Below are 23,938 nucleotides of genomic sequence, written 5' to 3'. Positions count from 1 at the left end.
AAGGATTGGATAAAATAGGGCAAAGGGAAACAGCAACAGCAGCAACGTGACCACATTCTACAGGCTGAGTCATTAACCCAGTAACTTTCCCAGAGCAAACAAAGCCATTGGTATCCCTGCTACCATCCTACCCTGAGCCCCTGAGACCTGGACACAATTAGAAAGGAACAAAGTCATGTTCATTTTGGAGAGGGAACCACCTCTCTTTCTGCCCCCTGGCAATTACTGATGCAGCACTGGTTCTTCCCTTTGCACTGACTCTTCTCCAGCAGAGTACCAGCAGAGGGTAGTGCAGGGCAAACACAATTCAGAGTCTACACAGCAGGAGGGTGGAGCTGTCTCCAGTACGTTTCCCTATCTGTCTTTCAGTCTCTTTGTATATTTACTTTTCTGCATGCATTTTCCTTCCTCTCTTCTGAATTTGCTCCAAACTATATTTAACACATTAGGTGACAAACAGCTGTGGCCAGAATTTAAAAAAAACAACCACTCTTACCTGAGCAAGAATATGAAATTCAACTCTGATAAAATGGTTTGTCCCTGTTCAAACAAAACATAACTCGTCAAACTAGAACCTTGTTCAACCACTACCATATTTCATTTAATAGTTAAACCCAGTTGTTTGCCCTGTGTATGCTATTTCTAAGAAAAGGACTGCAGTATGACAACACATATGGTATATACCCATCTGGACAATAACGTCTTCTCCACATTAGGGACTTTATCAAAAAATCTCATCGGTTCAGCTGAAGTGGTATTAGAACCAGTGGGAGCCGTCGTGTAGCAAGGTTCCCATGGCTGGGTACATTTTTACCACTATGTCAAATAAAGCTCCTTTTCAGTAGGCTTAACACACAGGTAAACCACCAGAAGATACTGGAATCTTGTCTAGGCTACAACTCCCAGTGGCTCTAACACCTATGCAGCTGAGCTGACATTGGAATCAGTGGGATTTATTTCCGTTAAATTCCCTACTGTAGAGACAGTTGAAATCTTGTGCTAAACACTGATCTCCCATCAGTCTTGCACTAGTAACACTTTTGCTCTTTGTGACAGAGGGAGTGAAGGAACGTTATAGCAGCACTGCTCCGAGTACACATTCGATTGAACTGCTAATCTGACAGCTTCAATAAGCAGCTTTTTTCACAATGTAACAATTTGTCAACCATGTTTGCGCATCCACAGCTGCCTAACCATGTTTACACCACCAGTGTCCTCTGGGAAAGTCTGGGCAGTTATTCCATACTGCCTCAGCCAAGGGAGTGCCACCAGCAACATGTGCAGCACTGCACACTGGATAATCCTACCCACTCAGGGTTCTGGAGGAAGGCCGGCCAGCCAAACTGGCTGCACTGGCATTGTTTGGGGGTCCTAGCTAAACAACGTTACAACCCGGATACAGGACAAATGTCATGTGCCAGCCCAGGCAGCTGGCAAGGATGAATCTGGTTTAGCTTCTGTGGTTACTAACCACGTATTCAATGTGCTGCATGTCAACGCAAACCGTATTTAGAACCAACTAGACTGTAAACCCTTTGGGACAAGGACCATCTTTTTGTTTCATGTTTGTACAGCATCTGGTACAACGAGGTCCCAGTCTGTGACTGGGAATCCTAAGTGCTATGACGGGGCTGCATCATCCAGCGCTCCGGGGCTGGGGAAGGAAGTAGGGTCTGCACGCCACCCGCCCGGTGCTCTAGCGCTGGGGAGGGGCAGTGCGCAGCTCAGTGCTCCAGGGCTGGGGAGGGGCTGCGCACCATGCGCCCGCTTGGCATTCCAGGGCTTGGGGCGGGGGGGGGGGGGGGGAGAGGCCACATGCTGCTGCCCAGCCCAGTGCTCTGGCTTGGGGGGGGAAATCATGTGCCGCCTGCCCGGCGCTTTGGGGTTGCGGGCATGCGTGCCACCTGCCCAGTGCTCTGGGGCTGGAGGCACTCGGGCAACCCAAGGCTGGGGGGTACTGGGAGGTGCTGGGCTTGGGGATGGCAGAAGGGGGGGGCCTGAGGCAGAAGGGGTGGGCCAGGCCGGGGCCTAGCCTCCCCAAGCCGTGGTTCACCCACGGCCCATGCTGCAACCATTGCCAGACTGCAGGTAGGCCTTGAGGACACTTCAGGTGATGGTGCTCAATGTGCTCAGGAACTCCATTTTATTCTTTTCCTGGGCACGTTTAGTCTTGACAAAAGAAGACTGAGGGGGACCTGATAACAGTTTTCAAATATATTAAGGGGTATTATAAAGGGGACGGTGATCAATTGTTCTTCATGTCCACTGAAGGAAGGACAGGTAGTAATGGGGTTAATCTGCAGGACGGGAGATTTTGGTTAGATTCGAGGGAAAACTTAATAACTATGAAGATATAAAGCACTGGAACGGGCTTCCAAGGGAGGCTGCGGAATCCCCATCACTGGAGGTTTTTGAGAACAGATTGAACACCTGAGATCAATGGTCTAGGTTTACTTGGTCTTGCCTCACTGAGCACAAGGGGCTGGACTTGATGACTTCCAGAGGTCCCTTCTAGCCCTGCATTTCCATTATTCTATGATAATCCCTGGCTCTACGTGCCCAAACAAATTAATCCACGTCTCTTAGGGAAGGAAAGAAAGCAGTCCCCACCAGCTCACAGGGTCCAGAGTCTTTGAAAACCTCTGCAGTTTCTATCAGGCCAGCTAATTAGAGAGCAAAAAGACTTTGTTCTCATTTTAAAATAATCAGCCTCAGCCCCTTCAAGCAACTCAGCAGCTTTAGGTCCCTCCCACCCAGAGCAGCCTAACAAAGAGCTAATTATGTAACCATTACATAAGCTGACACACCCACCCACCCCAGCACACACGTACAACCACTCTTGAAAGCTGAAAGCTAGCAGGGCCAAGAGGAATATATAAGAAATCTCCCCCCTCCCTCTTGAATAGATCATCATACTGTATAGACAGCCAGCTCTACAACCAGTATCCATCACAGTTAGCCCTTTCGCCTACGTCTGTGATCCGCTACATTTCATTCTCAGCTTTTGCTATCTTCCTCTTTTCTCTCACTCACATTCTCTTCTCTGTCCTGCACTTTTTGCTTCTCCAGGTACTCAGCTCTTTTGCAGTCACTATACTTCCCCTTTCCTATTTTCCCCACTCAAGTCTACCTTGTGGCAGAGGCAGCAGAGCCTTCCCAAAAAGGGGGGTGGGAGGAGGGACCACTACCCCCTCTGTGGCCCTGCCCCTCCTCTTCCCCCCGAGGCCCCACCCCAGCCAAGCCAAGCCAGAGAGCCTGCCCTCCCCAACCCATGTCCCCACCCTCCACCCCCCCCGGATTCCCCACCCAGGGCAGGTGGAGGGACCCACGCTCCCCACAGCTGCCTGCGCAGCTCTTACCCCAACCCAGCTCTGGCTGGGGGTCCAGGCCTCGAAGCCGCAACCTGGCCATGGTAAGAGCCACCCAGGCAGCTGTGGGGAGCCACAGACCCTTCAGCTGCCCTGTGTGGGAGGTCCAGGGGGCAGGGACATAGGCCAGGGGCTGCTCCCGCTACTCTCCCAGGCAAATGGAGGGTCTGCAGCTCTCCACAGGTGCTCAAGCTCCCCAGCTGGTCAGGGTCTGGAGGGAAGAGGAGGGGTGAGGCAGGTGGCAAAAAGTGGACAGAACAGGCCCCTCCACTTTCAGAAAGCCGGAGGGCCATGGCCCCCTGTCCCGTTTCCCTCCCTCCCCCCTGTTCCAGCAGCCCTGCCTTGTGCGGACTGAACAGAGGACTGGAGAAAACAACTTTCAATAGCACTCCACTGGAGAAGTTTGCTAAAGAGCCAAGTGAGGCATCCTCTCGCCCTGTAGGAGTAGCCAAATGCAGCTCAGAAGTCTGCAGTGCATAGTAAAGTCTCTGTTGCAGAGACGCAACTTGCAGAGACTACTACTCCCAGCAAGCAATGCTTCATCTTGACCTCAGCTGGGCAAAGTCCTCGGTAACCATTGCCTAGGGATGCTAAACTCTGATCCCTTGCAAAGCAGGCAGCACAGCAGCCTCTCTTAGCATAGCCTACACCTTACCCTCACTGAAGAAATGAAGACAATGAAAAGCAATTGTTAGAGGGAACATAACCTAATTCCCACTCACTCTCACTCCTCAGATTTGCGCACGGTGTAGGCTGCAAAGCTTGCACCTTGCTATGAAGCACGATCACGGCTATACTCTGAGGCACAAAAGTGAATCTTCCAGTCTGTACATGCTCCAGCCCCAGAGCTTTCCTTCTGATGACTGATGCTTCCTCTGGCCTGTCACACAGCACACATATCAACTCCGCTGTCCTCATTAGCGCTGCTGACTTATCTAGGAGTTAACAACGCCAGGTCTCTCTTTTGTACTGGTCTCAAAAACTAGAGGCAGAGTATGTCGTATGAATATAACAAACAGTTTCACTTGCATTTCTGGTAACACATTTTTCATTTATCTAGATATTTATAAAGTGATCACTCACTGTAGTATAAAGGCAACATCCTTGGGGCCTGCAGAGAGAGGGAACAAGGCAGCGGTGCTTTTTATAATAGGACCCCCATCTGGCTCTGGAATGGAGGGATAATACGTTAACAGGCTCTGAAGAAGGTACCACTGAAGACTCTTCAGTTATAGGGGTGAAAGAAAGAAAAGGGAAATCTTGAAGGGAGAGAAGGAGAGTGACCTCCAAATTCCTTCTGGGTGTGAAGGAACCCAGAACATTGGAAGTTTAAAAAAAAAATAAAAATTCCCTTTCTTTTTCCGAGGTTTTCATAGTGCATCAGTTGCAGATGATGTATGCTACACAAGAAAACTCATTTCTGGCCCGAAAAAAATCATTCACAAATAAAAAGAACCACTCAAACAGGAAAAAAAAAGGAGCCAGAAAGAAGCAACACAAAAATGGAGAAGGAATGAAAAGGGCCAAGAGTGCTCAGAGGCACACTGGAACATCAAAAGGCCAACTTTGGTGACAAACAATAGATCTTCTAACCCTGGGATTATACAAGCAGAACCAGGCCCCAGACATCCAAAAGCTCTTATTCTGGCCAGGCCTCACTGCTGCACACATTAAAGAGATCCGAGTTACATAAACACTAAAGAGCACTTATATAAGCTTTTGTATGAAACACACTTACAAGCATCAACACCCCGAGCTGAAGGAGGAAAGCAAGTAGCTGTTCCAGCCAAGTCCAAGCTATGTATAACTACATCGATCCCACAACAGCCCCCTTCTTAGTCTAGGTGCTAGACAACACTACTCCCAACACACAAAATTTGAAATGCATGCCACTGTTCAAATAACATCCTCTTCCTAATCTATGCCAAGAACCATGGTCTAATGGCTAGAGCCCAGGACTGAGAGCTGCTAGGGAACCTGCTTTCTATGTCTAGCTTTGACACAGATGTACTATCACTCTAACAGGGATGTTGTAAAGCTCAATTAAATATTCACATAGTGTTTTGAGATCCTCAGATGGAAGGATCCAAAGAAATGCAGGGTATTATCATCCAGCATCCCTATTATAATATCTAGAATGTATCCACCTTTATAACCACTACCCTCAAAATATTAAATGGAACAGCCCTCTCATACACACACAATTCAGGCACTCCTGAATTCAGGCACACCCCAAAATCCCAGAACTGTCCTCCATCATCTAGTATTAACCCATCTGTGATTCACTCACATTTGTCCTTCCGATCATTCTCCTCCACATCCAATTTTGTTAGACAAATTAATGTCTGCATGACTCCAATACTATAAAGCCAGGAAATATTTCAGTCTCCAGAGCCAAGAAGTTTTCAGCAAGCTGCTACTTCAGTAATTGTATGTAGGAAAATTTGTGCCCAAATAAATTTGTTAGTCTCCAAGGTGCCACAAGGACTCCTCGTTGTTTTTGTATGTAGGAAGGCACTGAAACCTCGCTTCTGCTTAGCCCAGTTAACCAATATTCTAATAACCCACGATATATTTTTTAAACCAGGTTGCCAAAAATTAGGTACCAAAATAAGTGACCTGATTTTCCACAGAGCACCTACTGATTTCAATGGAAGTTCAGAACCTCTAAAAATAAGACCATTTTCATTTAGGTGGTTAAGTATGGATTTAGGCACCCAAATTGAAAATTTCAGCCCCAGTAAACAGAAATATTCCTCAGCTTCTCATGTGTCCTGCAAGATGGGTCAGTCTTGAGACTATCATTATTTTTGTAGATCCATGTAATTTTCAGGGGCTTGGAAAATAGGATGAGTACAAAAGGTAGGGGAGCAGGCATTTTGCCTTATTCAATGATTACATAAGGATTAGTTTACTGCAGGAGGTTGGAAGTCATGGTATTAGTTTTATACTAGGATAGCCTCAGGGTAATGAGAGATAATAAAGAGGGGATTATTGCTGCCACACGGTTCCAAGGCCACCAAAAAACGGTAAAAAAAGCAACGACAGCAAATTAGACTTTTATGCTAATCTTTGCTCTCAGCCCTCACCACAGCCTCATTCAGGGCTTGTTTAGAAAAAAGGATATTTAATCTTGATCAGTGTTTAAAGAGCTGCATGAAAGATAATCCCTTCACAAAGTATCCTTCAGTGTGTGAGTGTCCCTTTGCCACCACTGATATTGTTTATGGTGGCAATGGTGCAATGGAAGAGTAGAGAAACAATAATACCTGGCACTTACAAAGCATTTTATGTCAAAGGGCTTTAACAAGCACTAATTGATCCTCGCAATAGCTATGTGAAGTAGTAAATATCATGTCTATTTTACAGATAGGGAAAATGAGGCAATGAAATTGGGTAGCTTCCCTGAAGCCAGAGTCAGTATCAGAGCTGAGATGAGAACTCCTGAGTTCCTAGCCCTGGTCCTACACTCAGATCACTAGACTAGGCTTCCTTCCTTAAACATAATTTTTACTGAAAAAATTGATAGGGTATTTAGAATTTAAAAAAGCCCACAGACCTCAACTCAAATGCCACTTTCTGCTTCAGTCCATAAAATAATGTCAGGGGAATTCTTAAGGACTTTGTTTAATTAGAAATACTTCACTTGGTGCTGTTCAGCATACTCTGAGACAGCAGCATTGAACCAATCTGACCCAGAACACAAAAGGGCTGCACAAGTGTTCAGTGATCAGAAGAATCACATCAGTCAAAGCCTGAAGAAGCAGCCATGATGTCAAGAGGAGGCACCACTATCTACCCCAGACACATAACATTTAAGAAAGGAACAACTGGCTCAATAGGTTCCAGAAAGAAAATGGTGTTCCCACAAGCAGCACTGGCCCTGCACTGGGCTCACTGAAGGGAGATATTACAATCAGCACTGCCATCAGAGAGAAGGGGTTTTGTGGTTTGGTTTTTTCATTAACAGTCAGTCATTTACCTTACATGATGATATACTCAGCTGAAACAGGGTGCAGACAGCGTACAGTAACACCACAAAATTTCACCACATGGTGGTACCATAAAAATTTGGAAAAATTCCAGATCCAAAAACATGTGACAAAATGGAGCGCTGACAACTGGGAACACAAATGCTGTGTGTTCAGCACATACTGGTTGATCTACCCCTAAAGAGCAGTATACTGAATTAGACCAATCAAGAGCCATTTGAGAGAGAGAGAAGCACCAACTTGTGCAGAACGAGAGAGTCAGAATATCTGGGTTCTATTCCTAGCTCTGCCACTGACTATTCGTGTGATCTTGTACAAGTTATCTAACCTCTCTGTGCCTGAGCTTTTCCCCAGTATTAAATGGGGGTAAGGGTGATTCCCTACCTCACAGGGGTGCTGTAAGGCTGAATTGTTTTCAAGGCACTTTGAGATCCTGAGATGGATGAGTGGCTACAGAACATAAAGTATCACTGATGAGGATTATTAAAATTTAGTAAGTACACAGTGTTCTATCTCTGATCAGGGCTTTACGCCAATACAAATAAATAAGAATGGGAAGCTGTTCTAACTTAACTTCGTGAAGCATCCTAGAATTTTATTTCCCCCTTTCTCCCGCCACACACACACACGATGCAGGACACCCAAGTCCTGAGGATCCTCTAAATGAATCCTTCCCAAATACTTGTACCATTGCAAACATCCTTGCCATTAGAGAGGGACTGCTCCAGAACACACCAGCCAGATAGGGACTGCTGGATAACACAAGCAAAATGCTCCTTCAACCCTCAGAGTTGTCTGTGCTCTGACAGCCTGGAATCTAGGACAGAGCTCAAGCCTCAAACTCCAGTCCCTGTGTAATACAATGCTGTGCAGGACTAATCTTTCATAACTTTCACCAACTAGATCTTTCCATTTATAATTCTTGGGCTTACTCTAACCAGGAACTGCTCTCATCTCTAATCTGTAACCTCAAGTGTATCACCATTGAAACCACCTTCCCTTCTTATTTCTTCCCTATCTTCAGCTCTATTACCCTACATTGGGTTACATAAATCATGTATATGTTCCATATTCCTAGTTTATCCAAGTCATTCTGAATGTAATCCTCTTCCCATCCATGCCCTCCCTTCCAGATTTGGTTTACTCATCCTGCCTGCACAGTCACTCTTCCAGATCAAAGGCATATAAGGTGAACAAAATGGATTCTAATAAGACTTCATGAGGCTGTTTACTGGTCAGACACACACTGAACTGTTTCCTTACACTCCAAATAAGGACCACACACGTCGGGCCCTATGCATGATAGGGAACTTAAAGGCAGACCCTGAACAGTCCATTGTCTTCTTTACATGAGCTTCATGAGATAGAGCAATAGACCCCATAACCTATATCCTTCCAGTAAGGTAAGAAGAAAAGAACTCCATCTTTGATATAGGGCCCACCTGATACTAAAACCAAAATATAGTACAGTAAGTGTGGATGGCTAAAGGAGAAGTTTCTCTCAAACATTACTTCTTCACATCAGAGACCAATTTTAGAGGCTCCATCTCAATGAGGCAAACTATATGTTGATATTCCCTAGTACATCCCCCTTAATGGGAGTGGGAAAACAAAGGAAAAAAGAGCTGAGCAGTTCTTGGCAGCCAGACACAAATTAGAGACGGCTAGGAAATAGGGAATGGTGGTAGAGAGATCATGTATTGCTTGACCAGAGCCCTTAAGTATTGCAGTTGTCAGCAAGGGTTCAACAAGGAGCAAGTGGCTTCAATATGTTAGCACCATCCTCTCTCAGCAAGTATTTTACAAGCATGTGTTCTTAGAACTCCATCAGGAACAGAGGAAAAGCAAGAAATGCATCAAAACAGGGAAAAGGACAGAGAATACTGAAAATACAACATCCTTGTTCACTAAATAACTACTCCTACAACTCAAAGAGCAGCAGAAACTAGAGCTGTGATCCCGTCAGACAGATGCAAAAGATTTTATCACTTCCTTTACTAAAAACGTCAATTTTACCAACAAAACCAGTAATGCAAATAAATAAATACATACAATACAAGGAACTTCTTTTTTAAATTTGCTCAGTCAGAATTATACAGGCATTGAAAGGCCTGAAATCTGAGCCAAATTCATCACTGTCAGACAAATGCCAAACCAAAAACAGTGCCTCGCAAAACTCTCTTGGATCCCAAGTGAGCGATTCTAGGAGGCACTCTCCAAATATCAGCTGCCATATCCCAACACGGAAGTATTAAAATGAATAGTGTCACCATAAAGCAGGAAACAAAAGAGAAAAAAACCCTGCATCTTACCTGGAAACTGCTGAGACTCATCCAAGAGTAACATGCTGCTCAATGTACTCTGCTGATTGAGGCAAGATCTCCGTCAGTGACCAAGTGGCTGGTTCAGCGTTTTAGCGGAGGGTCAATATGGCAACAAGTTATCAGCCTCCTCAGCTATTCTAGTCTCAGGGTCCTCAGGCCAAAAGTTTCTAGTCACTCCCAACAGTTTGTATCTCTGCCAGGAGCAAAGTAAGCACTAAAGATGCTCTGCTAGTTTTGGGAATGCGTAACTGGGAAAATGCCCTGTGACAAAGTAGCCCAGGGTGGAACACAGGCTAAGTAAAATCCTGGTGCTGTGTATTCCTGAAAATAACTTTGGTAAATAGCATTTAGTGCTCTGTTCCACAAGCCCAGTATGTGGGAATTTGTGAGCATATATCCTCCAGAACTCAGCTGTGGCTGAGCGGGGTCACTGTTCTATAACTGATTATATTTGCCTGGTTTCTAGCCTCAGTAGAAGTGTCACTATCTCCCTCCCTTGCTCAGACACTCAAACTGCACAGCCCAGCGTGAGGTAGGTGCTAGATAGCTGGGAACCAATCACCAGAGCTGTTCTGTCCTGTTAGTTTGGGATCAGCATATGTGCTAAATCAGAGGCAGTAACCGCAGCCACTCCTGAGAAAGGGGAAGGTTTTAAAAGGCAGAAGAAGAGCATGTAAGTGAGGGGGAGGGGGGGCGGGCGTGTATGGGGGCAGGTGTCTCTTCTTTCTCTGGTGGCTTGAGCAGCAAAGTTGCACACTGCTCAGTTCTGATCCCATTCACTTTGCCTGCAATCCATTTCAACTAACAGCGGCAGACCGGAATAAAACAAAACTCCTTACATAACCATTCAAACTCAACTGGGGCCCCACAGAAGGGGAATTCCAACAGGCAACAGGAAATCTACAGCCAGAGATGCACACACTCTCAACTATACACCAGAGATTATCAGGGCAAAGGGAAAGGGGGAAATTAGAAAATAAGTAGTTTTTGGCTTTGGGAAGAGTTTTGTTATATGTGATTTTGCTAACTGCCCACATGGTGTTTGCTAACCTAAAACAGATCATGCAAGTGAAACTGGAAAAAAATCACTCAGGAACCTGTAAACTTGTTACACAACAACAGACAACAGAGTAACCTGTTTATTTTTTCCTTACATTAACATGTTTTATAGCATACCCCCAGAAGGATCTGAACACAATGAAAATGCCACTAATGAGATTTGGGGGGTTGTAAGAGACAGACCTTTAGTGTTTTCCCCAGGAATTGAAATTAGCGGGAGGTGTTTGAATATACAGGGGAGGTGAGGACCGACAAGGGTTGAGACGGCAAGGGTGAAGGTGAGCTGTATGGCACCATAATAAAAACTGAAAAATGTTTCACAACCATTTATTAGATTTAACTCATGTTTTAAAATAATCCCAGAAATTAAAGTTGGCTACTCAAGCCTACTATGAAGCACGACACATACATCCTTCTTGGTTTCTTGTTGTAATATTTGCACAACTCTCTGGTGTCTTCTTGTGTGTCCGTTACTTCCAGTTCTTCATGATATGCTCATAATCAGGCAGAAGGCGACTTCTTTCAGAATACAAAATTCTATTCAATGAGGAAAAAGAACGCTCAACTGTAGCTGTTGTGACTGGGAGTAGCAAGAGATGAATGTCTACTTCTTTCATCCCAGGAAACATAGCACAAAGATTGGATCAAACCACTAGTGATGATGAAGAAGTTGAAGTTAAATCTTCATTAGTTCATTGTATGATATTCCACTCTGTGTACAAAATTTTCTATTCTGTCGTGATCACATAGCAGCCCCATTTCTGGTAGTGCTTCACTCCACCCAACTGTAGGTGTTTTATAAAACAGACATCTCTCATCTTCAAGTAGGGAGTCAATATAAGTACTTCATTAGTCAACTTCTGGACTGAAGCCTTTGTTTCTTCCAGTACGTTTTCAATGGATATTTCTGATTGATGCAAGGATAGCTTCTATTGATGGGCAGAGATCTATTACTGTTGTAGCAGATGCCTGGATGACATTGTTTAATGACCCAAAGGGTTTCAACAGCAGACTTACAAGAGAGAGAATGGCAATAGTCTTCTCTGAACTTAGTAACAAAAGTAGCCCATCAGCCTCACTACTTAGATCTGTCCTATCTTGCTGGATACTTTCCAAAGCCAGTAATAATCGTTGCAGTAATTTTAAGACCACAGCCAAGAATTGCTCATGAGAAAGCCAGAAGGTTTTCCCAGGTTGGTCTAATTTGAACTTCAGTCCCAGTGTATCTTCTTTGTTTCCAAGACGTTCAGTCCTATTGGACTCTTGCTGAAAAGAAGAGTGAGTATAACAAAGCCATTACATTTATAGCTTTTAATGTCTTTTGAAGATTCTGCAATTCATCCTAGCGCTAGCTAGAGTAGATGGCCTCTGCAGTGTGTATAGGAGAGATCAGGGTTACACTTTTCTCTGAGCAAAGCTTGTGCTCCACCATGTCTTCCAAAGAAGTTTGCAGCTCCATCAAATGCACAAGCAGCCATCTGTTTGGGGTTCAATTTACAAGCATTTAACTCTTCTAAGATGTGACAGACGCAGCTGATGGTGTCTTCTATAACCTGTACATTTAAATGCATCTACTGGCCTATCACGGACATCAAGATAACATACCCAATGACTTAATACTTGATGCCTATTTGCATTGGTGCAGTCATTAGCCTTATATGCACATTTTTTTAAATATGGTGAGAGAGTTCTTCACTTTTTCAACTGCTGAGTCTTTCACTGTTGTACCACATGTTTCTAAAGAGTCAGCTGAGCTTTTTTTCCCCAGAAAGATAGCGAGCATTTGCCAGCCTTGTTCAAAACTAGTGTCCAACTTCAGGATTAACAAGTGACAAGGCACTTAACATTGATCTCCAGTTTGCAGTGCGTGATATCTCTTGCTTAAAAAGAAAGTATGATGCAATAGCCATGTTGGTTCACATAAACTGTGTTGTGTCTCCAGTATTCTTAACAGCCTCATTAAGTTCTTCTAAAATTGGCTTTGACAGTGACTGGCTTATAAGGCTTTCTGCATGTTGATGCAGTCCAGAGGCATAGTGTTTTCCAGCCTTTTCATATAGGTTGTCAGTACTGGCTTAACTGACCCGTCTGGCAAACCAATCTACTACAATTTTACTATATAAATCCATGATATGCCCACATCTTAAATACTATGTGCAGTTCTGGTCACCCCTCTCAAAAAAAAAAAAAAAAAAAAAGATATATTGGAATTGGAAAAGGTGCAGAGAAGGGAAACAAAAATGAGTAGGGGTATGGAACAGCTTCCACATGAGGAGAGATTAAAAAGACTGGGACTGTTCATCTTGGAAAAGAGACAACTAAGGGAGATGTGACAGAGGCTTATAAAATCTTGACTGGTGTGGAGAAAATGAATAAGGAAGTATTATTTATCCTTTCACTTAACACAAGAACCAGGGGTCAGTCAACCCAATGAAATTAATAGGCAGCAAGTTTAAAACAAACAAAACTAAGTATTTCTTCACACAACACACAGTCACCCATGGAACTTTTTGTCAGGGATGTTGTGAAGGCCAAAATTATAACAGGGTTCAAAAAAGAACTAGGTAAGTTCATGGAAGTTAAGTCAATCAATTGCTATTAGTCAGGATGGACAGGGATGCAACACCATGCTCTGAGTGTCCCTAGCCTCTGTTCACCAGAAGCTGGGAGTGGATGACAGGGGATGGATCGCTCAATGATTCCCTGTTCTGTTCATTCCCTCTGATGCACGTGGAATAGTCACTGTTGAAAGACGGGATACTGGGATAGATAGACTATTGGTCTGACCCAATATGGCCGTTCTTACATAAAAATTAATTATAACAAAAAAGTTTAATACAGAAACTTCCCAAGATAATGACCTCTTGAGATAGCGATGATGTGAGATAATGACCTTGGCAAATAATGCATTTTTAAAATCTTTACCTAGTAGGAAATGTATATTTGTATAAGTTTCCCAGGCAGAAATTTAGCATTCTGGAGTGAAGTCACTAAAACACAGTCCAACAAACAAATGCTCTGGCCGCTGTTGTTTGTCGGGCCACCATTCACTCTATCACTCCATCCCCAACGGTTCTGCACCATAACCTTTTGCTGCCACCTGCCACTGTGACCTCTGCGAGCTCTCAGTGATTTCAGCTCTCAGTGGAGGAACCTTGCTGCTAGTGCAGGTTGGGTTGTTTCTTCCACAGAAACACCCTCCCACAGCAGGTCTAAACACTTAGACCAGATGATCAGTGCCTTCAGCTCTAGTGGTCACTTAAACCAAAAGACTCTCTATGGAGCCTAATCAGCTCTCTCCCTAAACAGGAGAGAGTCGCAGTCAAATAGCGCCTGTGACTTTTAGGCAAAGCCCACACCACCAAGCAAAATACCTGTGCCCCACCCTCTCTCTCTTCACTAGGATCTGGCATCCAAACCTCCTGCTTAGGGAGTGCAGTTCAGTTGCGGGTGACCAGTGCTTAATTTGTAATGAAAGAGGTGCCGGGGCTCAAGCAAGTTTGTTACTTTCATAACTGATGTGGCAAGCCCAGAGGTCACAGGGCTATGAACTGCCAAGCCTAGAGTTGCTGGGGCTCAACCCTGGCAAGCCCTTGCACAAATTAAGCACAGAGGGAGACCCCCTCATTCAGTCAGGCTAAGTACAGTTCTGCTGCACTTTACTCATACAAATAAGGATAACAACATTTCATGACCCCCACATTTAATACTATAGTGATTTGTAACCCAACACCAGCCAAAATTGATCACTTGGGTGGCACAGCTCTGTCTGCTGGATACCTAGGCAGAGTAGGTGTGCTCAGGTAAATACAGTCTGGTTCTGAAGCCTTTACATCCACGCCTAGCTCATTACTAGCTGTCAGGGGAGAGCTCATTCAGACCTTGCTTACAAATCATAATTTGAAATTATAAGGTAGGCCAATATAGCAGAAACAAATGCACCGACATTGTCATAAACAACAGCTGTATGAGGAAGCTAGTCTTTGTTCAGACTTTTCAAACCCATTATGCTTTCTCAGATACAAGTATTTTCTCATATACTGTATATGCTTTTAAAATGTGTATTAATGTTTCAGTTTCAATTCAAATTTCCAACCGACTAAACTGGCAACACTGTATGTAACTGTGTGTGTGTGTGCGCGCGTGCGGGGGGATGGGGGGAGAATGCTGGGGAAATCCCACTTACCTCTTCTCCCCACTCACAAGAAAGTCACTCCTCTGGACTAGCAGGGCTGTCACACCACAACACTGGTAACAGGAGGGAACAAGTGCTTTCACGGCTATGTTTGACACCCTATGCAGCTAATGATCATGCATGACTAACCTTGCTACAGACACCTTCTCCATGTCAGATTCCATTCACAGAGAAACTCAATCATTGTAGAAAGCAATGTGCCTGTGGGTGATGGACTGGAATGAAGCATCCACTGACTAGGGAACTCTTAAATTACTATAATACAAACAAAAACCTCATTCACTGAAAAGCTGATCATCTCAAGACGTGATGTTATCACAAGAGACAGCAAGGCCCTTTTCTGAAAAAAGGTGGGAGTAGGAAAGTATATATATTTCTTCTCCTGTTATTCAACTACAGTTAAGCCCCTTCGCTTTCAGTTTAAACCGATTTGTACTGAAAAAAAATCCCAGGTTTTACAAAAAGTATTATTCAGTTTTTGCTGATTTTCACCCTACTTTTGTATCATTCAAATATACGAAAAAAAAGTTTTATTACAAAAATATAATACATTGCATGAGATATATGTATTACTATAATACATTAGTCTATGTGTATATGCAAAGCTGACTGTTGAAGTAAGGCTTTGTATTAGTCTAGAAGATGCACACAATAAACAGGCACGCACATGTGCGCATCTGAATCTCATCCCCATCACATACACATTTCAAGTTGTTAGTAAATAACAGTTTAAAGATGTGACACACTAAAATGGGAAGAAAAGGAAAATCTGGATCAGAATACATTTCAGAACACAAGGAAATATTTGCAAAAAGAAAAGGAGTACTTGTGGCACCTTAGAGACTAACAAATTTATTTGAGCAAAGTGAGCTGTAGCTCACGAAAGCTTATGCTCAAATAAATTTGTTAGTCTCTAAGGTACCACAAGTACTCCTTTTCTTTTTGTGAATACAGACTAACACAGCTGCTAAAGGAAATATTTGAAAGTTTTCAAAAAACAAAAACAGACGAAAAGGATGAAGTTGAATGTAAGCACTGCAAATGGTGTGGTTCCATGTTTTAGTTCTGCAGAAAATCACATTGATGGAAGGATAGGAGGAAAAAGTATTCAGTAGATTAATGCTTTGATGAACGGAATTCAATCAAAATAAACCCCGATATTTACCCAGAAAAAATAATATTTTTTCCCCACTGATTTTAACCTGCTTTTGTTGTTGTAGTAATAAACACTGATAAATTCCTGGGAAAAATAAAATAAAAACTGAAAACAAAGGGCCCTAGCTATAGTGAAGAAAAATACTGCGGGGACATAATTTTAAGTTTTTAACTCTGTCACCTGAGTGGGTAGCACAAAAAACTAAACACTGCAGCAGTATAATGAAACAATAAAACCTCTAGAAAGGTGGCATGTGAAATCAGTTTGACAAAATGTCAACTCTCTCTTACTGAACAACAACAGTCCGCAACATGAAACAACTGGCAGGCAATACTAGGAGAGGACCAGCAAGAGCAGACTGTGACTAAGAAATAGTGGCACAGATATGCGGGGGCTCCAGGAGTGAAATAGTATAATATGATGTATTTATTTAAGGACTGAAGTTCACTCAGAAGTCTGTTTCAGAAACTTGGACAGTACCTACCGGCACTATGTGCAACTACAGCCATTGGTATTAGGCATCTTATTTTCAAGGGCATTAGAATTCAGTGAAGGCTTAGAAGCATCAAAATATTCTTACTGCTTTGGAGCATATCACAACTCTGAAACACATTAGGACTGTATAGTAATTAGGGCTTGCCTGTACATATCTTATTGAGAAGACCTGTACATATCTTATTGAGAAGAAGTTATCAACTAGGTAAAAGAAGGAATTGGATGGTTCAGAGGCTAGGGAATGGGACGCAGAGCCTTTCATCTCCATGTAACTGGTTCAAATCCAGCCCAGTCTCGTACTTCCTCCAGGAAAAACTTGCAAGGGACAAATATATTAGGAAAATCAAACATGAAGCCGAGACATCTGCAGCAGGCCTTACAATACACGAATTGGTATTGTACATAATGGGGTTGGTACAAGTGATCCAAGCATGAACAGAAAGTCTGAGCAAACACATTTACGAAACTAGGAAGTAAGATTTAAAGGCAGGCAGGCATCTAAGTGACAAGAGGGCCATTTCCACAACACGTTTGTTATAAGGATGCAACATCAGGAAAATGAAAGACTAGTGCATCAAAGAAATAGGATGACCTAGGTCTTTCCTTTTCCATGGTTCAATAAACAGCATATTCTCTTCTGTGTCTTACAATGGAGAATGGAAGAGAACTTTTCCATACAAGGCAAAGATCCAGTGTTGTCATCATCATTTACCACAACAAATATGCACCACATACCATCAGCACACCCAAGTAGAGTTCTTGTGCCAGAAACTGTCAGTTCATAAAATGATCTCTTCATGGGAGGTAATTTATTATAGATAAGCCCATTTATGGAATATCCTTTTGTGAGGCCAGTCTTATCAGAGTAACTAGGAAATTGCTCCTCCACTAATTTCTTTGGATCCAATGTTTTTGTTATATTTCAGCTGTATTACACAGACACACAGTAAGAAAGATCTCCACGACTGGACAATGGCCATGCTACATATTCTCTGCCGCCTTTTCTTTCCTACCACTTCTTACATGCTGTTCACCTTCCAATAAGAACATAAAAGCAGTCATACTAGGTAAGACTAATGGTCCATCTAGCCCAGTATCCTGCCTTCTGATATAACACAAGAGCTGCAGAAGAACAACAGCTACTCTCTGCAAGCCAGACCATTCCTTCTCTTTCCCATCTTAACTCTGTGCCATCTGTGCTGCTCCTCCTCATTCCCACAGCTGTCTCGCATGCTGCTGAATTTCTAACAGCTGCTCTCTGCACACCCCATTGCTCATCAACAAGTTGAGGCTGTCTACAAATCTGGATTGCTTGTAAGTCACTGAGGAGAATGGAAGGAGGACATATCAATTAGCATCTAGTACTAGCACAAACAATATCCTATGTGCTAGTACTAGATAATTGGTATGTCCTCCTTCCATTCCCTTGTTCATGGGCAATAAGTAACTTGTATTAAAAAAAGGGATTTTATCTAATATGGAAGTATAAAGCCTGAAGTTGCATTTTTATGTCGATTTTCAGTGTTACTTGTATATGTTTCCTTTCTCTTTCTATTTTATCTCTGAATCTGTGTTTTTTTCTATTAAAGAACCTTTTGGTTTATTTTTACCCCAAGCAGGTTTCTGGTGTGCAAAACTGTGTGAAGTGTGTATCCCAAAGAAAGCTGGTAACTGGGGGACTGGTTTCACACCTTTGGGGGTGAAAAAACAGTGGGGAACAGTCAAAGTACTGGTAATTAAAACTCAGGGAGGATGAATTTGGGGATATTCAGGAAGGGGGGGGGGGAGGAGGGAGGGAAGGGGATCCTGGTGTCACCTTGCAAGGAGTAACTAGCCTGATAAAAGCCAGGGTGAGACCTTGTGCTTGTGGGCTGGCTACTGGTGTCAGGGATCTGAACCACCATGAAGTCCCCCAAGGTCACAGGGCAGTTAGTGACAAAACCCCTTACTGGTCTGGGTGGTCCCCAAAACATCACACCCTCTCCGTAACTTCATCACCATCATGAAAAAAAAACACGAGAACATAGAATCATAGAATATTAGGGTTGGAAGGGACCTCAGGAGGTCATCTAGTCAAATCTCCTGCTCAAAGCAGGACCAACACTGACTAAATCATCCCAGCCAAGGCTTTGTCAAGTCGGGCCTTAAAAACCTCTAAGGATGGAGATTCCACCACCTCCCTAGGTAACCCATTCCAGTGCTTCACCACCCTCCTAGTGAAATAGTGTTTCCTAATATCCAACCTAGACCTCCCCCACTGCAACTTGAGACCATTGCTTCTTGTTCTGTTATCTGCCACCATTGAGAACAGCCAAGCTCCATCCTCTTTGGAATCCGCCTTCAGGTAGTTGAAGGCTGCTATCAAATCCCCCCTCACTCTTCTCTTCTGCAGACTAAATAACCCCAGTTCCCTCAGCCTCTCCTCATAAGTCATGTGCCCCAACCCCCTAATCATTTTTGTAGCCCTCCGCTGGACTCTCTCCAATTTGTCCACATCCTTTCCGTAGTGGGGGACCCAAAACTAGATGCAATACTCCATGTGTGGCCTCACCAGTGCCGAATAATCACTTCCCTCGATCTGCTGGCAATGCTCTTACTAATACAGCCCAGTATGCAGTTGCCCTTCCTGGCAATGAGGGCATACTGATGACTCATATCCAGCTTCTCGTCCACTGTAATCTCCAGGTCCTTTTCTGCAGAACTGCTGTTTAGCCAGTCGGTCCCCAGTCTGTAGCGGTGCATGGGATTCTCTCTTCCTAAGTGCAGGACTCTGCACTTGTCCTTGTTGAACCTCCTCAGATTTCTTTTGGCCCAATCCTCCAATTTGTCTAGGTCACTCTGGATCCTATCCCTACCCTCCAGCTTATCTACCTCTCCCCCCAGTTTAATATCATCTGCGAACTTGCTGAGGGTGCAATCCATCCCATCATCCAGATCATTGATAAAGATGTTGAACAAAACCGGCCCCAGGACCAACTCCTAGGGCACTCCGCTTGATACCAACTAACGTCAAGCCGTTGATCACTACCCGTTGAGCCCGACAATCTAGCCAACTTTCTATCCACCTTATAGTCCATTCATCCAATCCATACTTTTTTAACTTGCTAGCAAGAATATTGTGGGAGACCTTATCAAAAGCTTTGCTAAAGTCAAGATATATCACATCCACTGCTTTCCCCATATCCACAGAGCCAGTTATCTCATCATAGAAGGCAATCAGGTTGGTCCGGCATGACTTGCCCTTGGTGAATCCATGTTGCCTCCCCCCATTCAGTAAGGGTCCCACACTTTCCCTGACCACCTTCTTGTTGCTAACATACCTGTAGAAATCTTTCTTGTTACCTTTCACATCCCTTGCTAGCTGCAACTCCAACTGTGTCTTGGCCTTCCTGATTACACCCCTGCATGCTCTAACAATATTTTTATACTCCTCCCTAGCCATCTGTCCAAATTTCCACTTCTTGTAAGCTTCCTTTTTGAGTTTAAGCTCACTGACTATTTCACTGTTAAGCCAAGCTGGTTGTCTGCCGCTATTCTTTCTGCACTTCGGGGTGGCTTGTTCTTGCGCCCTCAATCAGGCTTCTTTAAAATACAGCCAGCTCTCCTGGACTCCTTGCCCCCGCATATTAGCCTTCCAGGGGATCCTGCCTATCAGTTCCCTAAGGGAGTTTAAGTCTGCTTTTCTGAAGTCCAGGGTCACTATTTTGCTATTCTCCTTTCTTCCTTTTGTGAGGATCCTGAACTCAACCATCCCATGGTCACTGCTGCCTAGGTATCCCATAGAAGTATCCCATGCCCCCACGTGGGAAAGATGGGGGGAGGGATGGTTTAGATGCTGCTAATCAATCTAGAACCTCTGAACTACATCAAATTCTACCTACAAAATATGATTTAGCAGCAATTATAATGTATTTTGGTTTTGGGGTGGTTGGGTTTTTTTTAGAACAGAATTTCATCCAAAGCCCACTGGGAGTCTTTCTACGAACTTTAATGATCTTTGGATCAGGCAATAGGTACAAATTTGATCAACTTTTTTCACTTTATATCTTTGTTCATGTAATTTTGGGATGTTTTCTTTCCCACATTAATTCACTTAGACACTCATTTATAGTATCCATGAGCAATCCAACAATTATAAACCAGAGAGTACATAATGGGAAACAAAAACACAGTAATGGAACACATTTATCCATACCTACAATGCCTTTTGCAAGCCAGAGAGCACTATCACAACTACAAACTACATACTGTTTCAGATTTCAGCCTCATGCTTCTGAAGGAGAATTTTTAAGCTATATTGAGCAAAACAACTTATTCTTAGAATAATGGCATTTAACTAAAAAGATCTTCTTCCAAACGTGCTCTTGCACCCCTGCAACATATAATATAAAGTAAAATAAGTACATCTTTGATTTAACCTGAGCTACCATGTTTTGGTGAAACCAGCATATTCTAGTAAAATGCCTGCTGAAATTAAAGAAAAATTAAACCAGGAGCTGATATTTAGTTTACTTCCCGCCACCCCAAGGAAGCGTTTAACTATGTTCATTATACGCTTCAGGTAAAACTATTGGGGGTGTTGTCTAAAAGATAGAGCAGAGCACTGGGAGTCAAGATTCATGGATTCTGTTCCCAGCTCCATTACTGACTCAGCAGGGGGAGGGATAGCTCAGTGGTTTGAGCACTGGCCTGCTAAACCCAGGGTTGTAAATTCAATCCTTGAGGGGGCCATTTAGGGATCTAGGGCAAAAAAAATTGGGGATTGGTCCTGCTTTGAGCAGGGGGTTGGACGAGATGACCTCATGAGGTCCCTTCCAACCCTAATATTTTATGATTCTATGAAGTTATTCCCTCCCCTCCCACCTCAGTTTCCTCATCTGTACAATCGAGACAGCATCAATCTCATTGTGTTGTGAAGCTTCTTTCATTCGTGTTCTTGCAGTGTTTTTAAAGTTGCAGATGAAAGATACTATACAAGTGCAAAGAATTATTATTAAAATTGATTATGAGCTATGGAGAGTTGATTGTGAAGGAGCACATGAAAAATAATACAAATTAGTACAGAAAGGTACTGACAACCTTTAGGCATATTTGTGGAAAAACAACACTACCAGTTTTTCTGGACAATAAGTGACAAACCCTGAGTCTCCTACATAGAAACAAAATAGAAAAGAGAAATAAAGAGATCTTTTTCTTCCATCTGGCAGCATTCCTTTGATCAGCTAATAAATGGTCTCTATATCTGACCTCTACTCCCTGTACAACTGTGTTACTCCCCATGTTCAGGGAGGCTTTAGGAAACCCTGGGAAACACTAGTGGGTAAAAGGAACATTGGAAAGAATCCGCACAGAAAACACACACCAGTGGATGTGGGCTGCTCTGAAATTACACAGAAGGATTTTCATTTTGTATTTCTTCGTATACAATAGATCCAAAGGAAAAAAGCCAAGTAGTAGTTATAATTTCACCTTGTTTTACTAGACCAGCAAAACCCAATAGCCCAATCAATGGGTTCGAGGGAAGGAGCGCTCTGGTGACATCACCTCCTTTTAAAGAAGTAAAGCAAGTCATTACTCCAGGTTACATAACATTTCGACTACACCAGACTTTGTACCACTCTCTCAGAAAGGAAGCTGTTGTCAGAAAGCTGGGGAGGATAGGGGGAAAGATGGAGTGGGGGAGGAAAGAACATCACTTTTGTTTGGAACTTTCTTTTATAAAAACCACTGAAGACTAGGAACGAGAGTTTGTGTTTTTTGAAAGGCTAAACACACAGAGAGAGACTGACAGACTGGCCTGAAGCATTGTTAGTCTGCAATACCCTGAAGGGGGGTGGGGGGTGTTAGGGAGGGCCTTATCCTTCCTTCCCACATCACTATTCAGGCCACGCCCACTCCAGTGGAAATCTTTTAGGTAACACCAGGTAACCCAGTTCATGGGGTTAGTTAAAATGCTGGAGTCAGCCAGAAAGGTGCCCCCTCATCTTTACTTAAACCCAAAGTATCTTCCCATGTTCCTCCAAGACTTACGAAGGTATATCCTGTACACACTAAAATGCTACCTCCCTCCCTCCTTTACACCCCTGGCAGAATATGCTCGACACAAATAGAACTCAAGACATGAGTTCACAGAGAAAACTAGCAATACAGACAACTGGCCCATGCCAGATTTACTAGAAAAGAAAAACAGAAATCAAAATGAAGTACAGTGTTCTCCTCAAAACACAGAGGAGAGATTTTCAATGTCACCACTGCAGACTTAGCAAAATGTCTATTTTCAGAGTAGCAGCCGTGTTAGTCTGTATCTCCAAAAAGAAAAGGAGTACTTGTGGCACCTTAGAGACTAACAAATTTATCTGAGCGTAAGCTTTCGTGAGCTACAGCTCACTTCATCGGATGCATCCGACGAAGTGAGCTGTAGCTCACGAAAGCTTACGCTCAGATAAATTTGTTAGTCTCTAAGGTGCCACAAGTACTCCTTTTCTTTTTGCAAAATGTCTATATACAGGACATGGTCTTACAGGAGCTGATGAGGTTCTACAGAACATATCCTGTACACAGACATTTTGCTGAGTCTGAAGGGCCTATTCCCTCATCCTGCATGAATTTACGATACTTTTCTCTGACAGAAATGTAAGACTCACTGTAACAAAAGGATACTGGCAGGTCCAAAATAATATATATATTATATTTATTTATATACGTTATTACTTACTAGCATGGATCAGTATGACGTTTGCACAGAGACACAGCAGGGCTTAAAAATACAAACCCTCCTGATCAATTTCAAAATGCTCCTGGGCTAGAGGCAAGTCCTTCCTTTTGTTTCATCCCCACCTCCATAAACAGAAGAGCCTCCTTTCCATGCCAGTTTTATTATGACAGGCTCCACTTTTTCCCTGCCTCACCTCCCAGTTTCCAGTCACACACCAAAAAGGGCTGAACTGTTCAGACTGCTTGCATCAAAGATCTGAGGCAGAATGCAAGGAGCAATAAAGTTTGTTATGCTCCTGTACGATAGCAGATGGAATCATCTAATAAAAACAGTGTTCCCCAAGGAGCAGCTGCAGTGTCTTATGCTGCCCAGAAGGAGGAGGAAGAAAAAAAAAATCCATCGACCCTGGGATCTCTTTTCCCTTAACATTCACCCACCCACATGAAATGCTGTTAAATCATTATTCTTAAATCTTCTGGGAAGTAGCAAAAATGATTTACCCCCTTTCCTCTTGAAACAGCCACCCCCACTAGAACAGGGGTTCTCTGTTAGGGGTTGAAGAGATTGGAAGTCATCCATCTTTCCTCCTTGGAATCACAGTGGCAGTTTAAAGACAGTCCTTCCAGAACTGAAA

General features: G+C 43.3%; 1 protein-coding gene across 5 annotated transcripts in view; it reads right to left on the bottom strand.

The window, feature by feature from the left end:
• RAD54L2 (RAD54 like 2) overlaps positions 1 to 23,938 on the bottom strand; it is a 93,639-nt gene that overhangs the window by 31,759 nt on the left and 37,942 nt on the right. The window contains exon 1 of one of the 5 annotated variants that reach the window (XM_073352538.1): positions 9,673 to 10,371. The exons of the other annotated variants lie outside the window; for them this stretch is intronic. Within the exon in view, the coding sequence (XP_073208639.1) occupies positions 9,673 to 9,706 (34 nt within the window). The 5' untranslated portion in view covers positions 9,707 to 10,371. Of the gene's footprint in view, positions 1 to 9,672; positions 10,372 to 23,938 lie in introns of those variants that run through there. 5 annotated transcript variants of the gene reach the window in all.

The sequence above is a fragment of the Lepidochelys kempii genome, chromosome 7 (assembly GCF_965140265.1).
Source record: "Lepidochelys kempii isolate rLepKem1 chromosome 7, rLepKem1.hap2, whole genome shotgun sequence".
Lineage (NCBI taxonomy): Eukaryota > Metazoa > Chordata > Testudines > Cheloniidae > Lepidochelys > Lepidochelys kempii.
This window is presented reverse-complemented; position numbering and strand designations above follow the sequence as displayed.